General features: G+C 47.1%; 1 protein-coding gene across 8 annotated transcripts in view; it reads right to left on the bottom strand.

Annotated features, from left to right (window-relative positions):
* Positions 1 to 537: 537 nt before the first annotated feature.
* LOC124043411 (protein Jumonji-like) overlaps positions 538 to 7,842 on the bottom strand; it is a 109,390-nt gene continuing 102,085 nt past the window's right edge. The window contains exons 14-19 of one of the 8 annotated variants that reach the window (XM_046361993.1): positions 6,070 to 6,358; positions 5,679 to 5,809; positions 5,309 to 5,492; positions 5,059 to 5,166; positions 2,520 to 4,510; positions 538 to 1,529 (exon numbers count right to left, since the gene is read on the bottom strand). In XM_046361993.1, coding sequence (XP_046217949.1) covers positions 4,331 to 4,510; positions 5,059 to 5,166; positions 5,309 to 5,492; positions 5,679 to 5,809; positions 6,070 to 6,358 — 892 coding nt within the window. In that variant the 3' untranslated portion in view covers positions 538 to 1,529; positions 2,520 to 4,330. The other 7 variants (XM_046361996.1, XM_046361994.1, XM_046361997.1 and 4 more) reach the window with 7 other exon arrangements.

Raw genomic sequence — 7,842 nt, 5'->3', positions numbered from 1 at the left:
AAAGTGACATCAATAAGGGATCATAGCTTTCACATCGCCAGTCTAATGGAAAGAATAGGTGGTCAGAATGACTTGTAAACTGTGTAACATGATTATATAGAATCATATCATACAGCAAAAGGCCTGCTAGTGGAGTAATAGCTCACAGGTGTGGATGAATAGCAGGTTATTTCAGAGTGAGAGGGGGACTAAGTAGCCTCTCGGTCTGGTGGTTTCATACCTTTTTGTTATGTCCTTTTAGATTTCCCTTTTTCTATATTATTAGTCACCATTTCAACTTCAATGACCTGGTTGGACTGACTTACTAGAGTCGGGACAGAACTCATCCTGGACATTACAGACAACATCGGTCCGCTTACTCTGTAGTTTCATACTGAACGCACACGTTTATATCAAGTTATGGACCAATTAGTCAGGCTTGGACCCCTAGACGTGGAGAGTAGATTTATTCGTAGAATGGTTAGTGAGTTGCGTAACATGACACGTTCAGAACAACAAAGACGGACATACACACAGGTATAAAAGAAAAGACGGTGAAATTGTCTGTACGTTTTTATTAAACCTTTAGTACAAACTGCAAAAGTAAAAAAAAAAACTGGCAATATAACCAACATGAAATCTTTCCAAGTGGAAGGAAAGTTGGAGACGTATCGCTAATAAATTAACTTGCCAGACCGACCGTGAGCAATAGTTTATACTGTAGAAAAAGAAAATGCAAAAAAAAAAAAAAATCTGAATAAAATACATTGTAAGGCCATACAAACTTGACAACCACTTTCTGTGGAAAACACCCAAACTTGGTTTTCATTAAATACTCCTAAAACAGCTCAGTCTTCTGTAAAGGACAACAACCAACAAACTTGATAATAGGATCACCTTGTCAGCCACCACTGGCAAGCTCAGTGCAACATGAGCTACTACATTGTTGAATTTTCAGTAATGAAAATTTAAAACAATTTTTTTAATGAACATATTTTCCCTTTTCTTTAAAAAAGTAAAGCTAAAAAATAAAATAGGGGGCCATTGCTACTCCATATCGTTCTCACTGATGTAAGCAGCACTTAAATGTATACACGTAACCATAGCAACCCTGTAAGCATCAAACTCACACACATGAAGAAACTGAAACGTAAGGCTTTTTCTTCATCAAGCACTTCCTCCCTTGCTTCTGCTAATACCTTTAGAGGCATCATTCCTTCCTTCACTCCAGAAAAGGCTCAAGTATTTAAAGACATTTACAGGATTATGTACAAAAGTTTGTTTTTGTGTTGGACTGTCTCCTAAAATCAAACATAATACATCTGAAAAAAGGAAAATGCAAAAGCAAAAAAACAACATGGATTTCCATATTTCACATTTTACACCCTTTGACTAGTGGTTCTACACGCACATCAGAACGCATACACAATAAAAATATAAAATAATAATAAAATAAGTCATGTTTACTGGTACAGCTGAAACAATAGGACTGGAAGAATGGAATGTTAACATGATTGCACATCTAGAAGAGGAGAGCCTAGAACCCTAACCTAACCCTGTGGGAGAGGAGAGCCTAGAACCCTAACCTAACCCTGTGGGAGAAGAGAGCCTAGAACCCTAACCTAACCCTGTGGGAGAGGAAAGCCTAGAACCCTAACCTAACCCTGTGGGAGAGGAAAGCCTAGAACCCTAACCTAACCCTGTGGGAGAGGAAAGCCTAGAACCCTAACCTAACCCTGTGGGAGAGGAAAGCCTAGAACCCTAACCTAACCCTGTGGGAGAAGAGAGCCTAGAACCCTAACCTAACCCTGTGGGAGAGGAAAGCCTAGAACCCTAACCTAACCCTGTGGGAGAGGAAAGCCCTAGAACCCTAACCTAACCCCCTGTGGGAGAGGAAAGCCTAGAACCCTAACCTAACCCTGTGGGAGAGGAAAGCCTAGAACCCTAACCTAACCCTGTGGGAGAGGAGAGCCTAGAACCCTAACCTAACCCTGTGGGAGAGGAGAGCCTAGAACCCTAACCTAACCCTGTGGGAGAAGAGAGCCTAGAACCCTAACCTAACCCTGTGGGAGAGGAAAGCCTAGAACCCTAACCTAACCCTGTGGGAGAGGAAAGCCTAGAACCCTAACCTAACCCTGTGGGAGAGGAAAGCCTAGAACCCTAACCTAACCCTGTGGGAGAGGAAAGCCTAGAACCCTAACCTAACCCTGTGGGAGAGGAAAGCCTAGAACCCTAACCTAACCCTGTGGGAGAGGAGAGCCTAGAACCCTAACCTAACCCTGTGGGAGAGGAAAGCCTAGAACCCTAACCTAACCCTGTGGGAGAGGAAAGCCTAGAACCCTAACCTAACCCTGTGGGAGAGGAGAGCCTAGAACCCTAACCTAACCCTGTGGGAGAAGAGAGCCTAGAACCCTAACCTAACCCTGTGGGAGAGGAAAGCCTAGAACCCTAACCTAACCCTGTGGGAGAGGAAAGCCTAGAACCCTAACCTAACCCTGTGGGAGAGGAAAGCCTAGAACCCTAACCTAACCCTGTGTAACCTAACCCTGTGGGAGAGGAGAGCCTAGAACCCTAACCTAACCCTGTGGGAGAAGAGAGCCTAGAACCCTAACCTAACCCTGTGGGAGAGGAAAGCCTAGAACCCTAACCTAACCCTGTGGGAGAGGAAAGCCTAGAACCCTAACCTAACCCTGTGGGAGAGGAAAGCCTAGAACCCTAACCTAACCCTGTGGGAGAGGAGAGCCTAGAACCCTAACCTAACCCTGTGGGAGAAGAGAGCCTAGAACCCTAACCTAACCCTGTGGGAGAAGAGAGCCTAGAACCCTAACCCTGTGGGACATGAAAACCTAGTTAGCCAGCACCTCACCTTTCTTCTGTATTGTAAAACAGTAATAATAACCAACAGCACCAAAAACGATGGATCTCCTTGCTGAGTATTAGGCACAGTTTTCACTCGCTAGCGAAGGAGGCCTCCCTTCTACTACGGGTACAGAGACCAACGGCACCCAGGTCTGCATTTCTGACGTACAGCCACGGCACCTAGGTCTGTGTTTCTGACATACAGCCACGGCACCTAGGTCTGTGTTTCTGACGTACAGCCACGGCACCTAGGTCTGTGTTTCTGACGTACAGCCACGGCACCTAGGTCTGTGTTTCTGACGTACAGCCACGGCACCTAGGTCTGTGTTTCTGACGGACAGCCACGGCACCTAGGTCTGTGTTTCTGACATACAGCCACGGCACCTAGGTCTGTGTTTCTGACATACAGCCACGGCACCTAGGTCTGTGTTTCTGACGTACAGCCACGGCACCTAGGTCTGTGTTTCTGACATACAGCCACGGCACCTAGGTCTGTGTTTCTGACATATGGCACACCAGGCTGTATTTCTGACATACAGCCACGGCACCTAGGTCTGTGTTTCTGACATATGGCACACCAGGCTGTATTTCTGACATACAGCCACGGCACCTAGGTCTGTGTTTCTGACATATGGCACACCAGGCTGTATTTCTGACATACAGCCACGGCACCTAGGTCTGTGTTTCTGACATATGGCACACCAGGCTGTATTTCTGACATACAGCCACGGCACCTAGGTCTGTGTTTCTGACATATGGCACACCAGGCTGTATTTCTGACATACAGCCACGGCACCTAGGTCTGTGTTTCTGACATACAGCCACGGCACCGCTAGTTCCACAGCCACCAAGGAACAAAACGACAAAAGAAGACTAAAATCAAAGCTAAAATCCAAAATAAAAACAAGCAAGCCAAAACATCTGCCTTTCAAGTTTTACCTGGCGTGGGTTGGGGAGCAACAGACCCTGAACAACAGGAGCTGCTGCAGGTGAAAAAGGAGAATATAAACAATTCATCTTCAAAAACTAAAGACGAGAGCAAACTTTGGGTTCTACTTTCAATAAAAATGAAAAAGGAGCACCTCCGTTCGTCCCTTTGTTCACAGTTGACAGGTGGCGATGGGTGTGACTGCAGTGTGGGTAGGGAAGAACAATCTGACCCTATCCTCAAAAAGGGTAGAGGGGGGCAGTGCAAGGGGCACAACATTTACCGGTGAACTTTTCAATTAATGCTAAGGACGACATCAACTAACCCCCCCCCCCACAACAAAAAAAAAACGGAAAAATAGTTTTTCTGTGCTAGTGCAAAAAAATACAGTTTGCTTTCACAAGTTTGCCATACTAATTGGGGGGGGGGTTGTTTGTCATGGTAAGGGGCATAGATAGGGGAGATTTGGGGCATTAAAAGCTGGAAATATTGATTCTTTCTTTAAAAAGGACAACAGTGATTGGCCAAACTAAGATGGAGGGGCAGTGGGGGGTGTTAACGTCCTTAGGAGACGGCTGCTGGAGACAGGTGGGAGGAGAGGCGGGACAGGGACACTTCCACGGTGGCTCTCTTCCGGGGTCCGCGTTTGGGCGGTGGTTTAAAGGGGCTCGCACCATTACATTTCTCAGTCGTCTTCCCCAGGGCCTTGCCGCACACCTGCTTCACCAAGCTGTTGATCTGCTCCTGCAAGGGGGTGAAGCCAGGGAAGGGAGGAATCAGAGAGAAAGCATGTGTGTTATATGCATGTTACGCCACTCTACTGTTGAAGGTTCTGAGCATGTCTACTCAGATAAGACCGGGCCATCCCAGCAAACTAAAATCGGTTCTGTGATTGTTCCCAGGACATTTATTAGGTTGCCCAAAAGTTCTAACACAAAACATGCCAAGGATATTTAATTTAAAATATTAAAAAATAAATATATATTTTAATGTTTTTGGGACATAATCATCCTAATGTTAGATAAAACCCTAACTAGTTTAGGGCTCTATTCAATCCGTATCGCGGAGGTTCAGCTTTAAAGCCCAATTTAAACTTAAAAAGTCAATGTTCCCAACGTGGTGGAGACTACGTTCACGGTAAATGTTGCATGTGACAGCTCAATCGGAAAATGTACTTCACATGTCCATCGCGCAATCTGTAACGCTTCAGCAATAGATTGAATAGCGCAGTTAAATGGGAATGTTAGCTAATGTCCTGGGAACGTTCCCGGTTTTCTGGGAAGGCATCTTACCTCATCATAACGATACATCATCTTGAGGCCTCTGCAGGACTTGTGATTCTCCACGTATCTCAGAGCACACTCCAGACAGAAGACCACGTTCTCATTCTCCTGGACCACCTGGTGTAGACAACACAACACATATTTTCATGGAGTGGTCAACTCCATTCATCCTCACCCAGCACCAGCGCTAGTTCAACTAATCATAGCACTAGTCTCCGTATCCCAGCCCTAGCACTATTCCCCATGGCACAGCTCTCACCATGGACAGGTAGCAGAGGTGTTGGCAGGTCTGGCAGCGTCTCTCTGAGGACTCTAGCGCCAGCCACTTCCTGGGTTTCTTGCGTCCGTCGCCGGGCACCAGGTTGTTGTCGTGTGTTCCGTAGCGGGCAGAAGACAGAAGCCCCGCCTCGTACAGTTCCTGCCGTTGTCTCATCTCTATGTTCCTATTGGAGCAGACAGAGCAACACAACTCAGTGATTCCAAACGCCACAACAGAACTCAACTTGATGTAGACACTAAGCCCATCCATTAAAGCATGGAGTGCATTTGGGGTCTTTGATCATACTGCCATGGCAGCTGACGCTAACAGCATCCATGTTTTGATGTGACCGGTTTCCATGGCTACTCACCTGAGGTCTTTGAGAAGAGCGGAGATTGTTGTCAGAAGGTGTCCGTTCTCGCGTTTCGATTCGGCCGTGGCGATCTGGTAGAGTAACTTCTCCATGGAGAAGGGTTTGGCTATGTGTCGGCATTTAAGGTCCTACAGATGGAAGGCAGAGAGACACTGGGTTAACATGAAGGTTTCAGCTCCATCCCCAATGAACTAACCTGATTAATCTCATCAACCAGCTAATTATTAGAATCAGGTGTGCTAAATTAGGGTTGGAGCGAAAACCTACAGGACAGAGTAGCTCTCCAGATACAGGGGTGAGCAGCCCTGTTCTAGTGATACTGTTGTAGACAATGAGCTATATCTCTAAATGGCCACAAGGAGGCAGCAGACAGCAGCTCCAGCCTTACCTTAGAAGCCTCGTATCCCAGGTTCATCCACTGGGGGGTGGCAAAGTGAACGGTTTCCGACACACTGTAGCCACAGCAGACCTTGGACACAAAGGTCCCAGGGAAGCAGACCACAAACTGACCACTCTGCTGGACGGTGCGGTGGACCTTGATACCCTCTTGACAAAGCACCTCCGGAGAGATCATGATGTTCTTCTCCAGCATCTCCAGCCCAGGGGTCCCGTTGGCCTGCAGCAGTGTGTGAACCACCTTGTCAAGCTTCACCTTCTCTTCAGCAGGAACAGAATACCTGGCAGGGCGAGAGGGGACCACTCAGGCTCATCCAACTGTGTGTGTGTGTGTGTGTGTGTGTGTGTGTGTGTGTGTGTGTGTGTGTGTGTGTGTGTGTGTGTGTGTGTGTGTGTGTGTGTGTGTGTGTGTGTGTGTGTGTGTGTGTGTGTGTGTGTGTGTGTGTGTGTGTGTGTAACCCCTCAGCTTTGAACAGTCAGATCAAGGTCTGTGCTTATGCACTGCCTCAAGAGGTGCGAGAGAGAAGGTTGACAGAGTGAATGACAGCCTGAGAGGCCGCTTTCCTGTGGGGAATCACAGCCTGTACGGATCATGGCCTGTAGGTAGAGCGGTCAGTCCGTCTGTGGTTTCATCTGTAAAATGGAGGATCTTGATTGCATTATAGAACTGGACAACTAAGTCCTCTGGGAATAGTGTAACAGACTTACGCTTGTTCTAGAGCATCCCAAACTAGCACTTCCTGTAACTCTGGCACATGTAGACAGGCTGTCTGGCCCGTTCCTGTAACTCTGGCACGTGTAGACAGGCTGTCTGGCCCATTCCTGTAACTCTAGGACAGTGTTTCCCAAACTAGGGGATGCGAGGGGGCAGCTTTAAACTTACTCTTGAAAGTTATAAATCGTAGAAGGTGCCAGGTGCACTTCCAAAATTGGGTAGTTCATCATCAGTTCCTCTTGTGTTAGTCATTGCACACACTACATGACTAAATGTATATGTGGACAACTGCTCGTCGAATATCTCATTCCAAAATCATGGGCATTAATATGGAGTTGGTCCCCGCCCATGCTATAACAGCTTCCATTCTGGGATTTGCTTCCATTCAGCCACAAGAGCATTAGTGAGGTCGGGCACTGATGTTGGGTGATTAGGCCTGGCTCGCAGCCGGCGTTCAATTCATCCCAAAGGTGTCCGATGGAGTTGATGACTGGCTTGCACAGAGCCCTGACAAGTTCTTCCACACTGATCTCAACAAACCATTTCTGAATGGACCTCGCTTGTGCACAAGGCTTTGAAATGCTGAAGCAAGGGCCTTCACCCAAACTGTTGCCACAAGTGCAGAATTGTCTAGAATGTCATTGTATGCTGTAGCGTTAAGATTTCCCTTCACTGGAACGAAGGGGCCTAGCCCAAACCATGAAAAACAGCTCCATACCATTATTCCTCCTCCACCAAACTTTACAGTTGGCACTATGCATTCGGGGCAGGTAGCGTTCTCCTTGCATCCGCCAATCCAAGATTCTTCGTTGGACTCTCAGATGGTGGACCGTGATTCATCACTCCAGAGAATGTGTTTCCACTGCTCCAGAGTCCAATGGCGGCGAGCTTTACGCCACTCCAGCAGTATTGTGCCTGGTGTGTGGCTGCTTGGCCATGGAAACCCATTTTATGAAGCTCCCGACAAAACGTTATTGTGTTGAGGTTGCTTCCAGAGGCAGTTTGGAGTGTTGCAAGTGACAGACAGACCATTTTTACACACTACAGCAC

Source organism: Oncorhynchus gorbuscha, linkage group LG09 (genome assembly GCF_021184085.1).
Source record: "Oncorhynchus gorbuscha isolate QuinsamMale2020 ecotype Even-year linkage group LG09, OgorEven_v1.0, whole genome shotgun sequence".
Lineage (NCBI taxonomy): Eukaryota > Metazoa > Chordata > Actinopteri > Salmoniformes > Salmonidae > Oncorhynchus > Oncorhynchus gorbuscha.
This window is presented reverse-complemented; position numbering and strand designations above follow the sequence as displayed.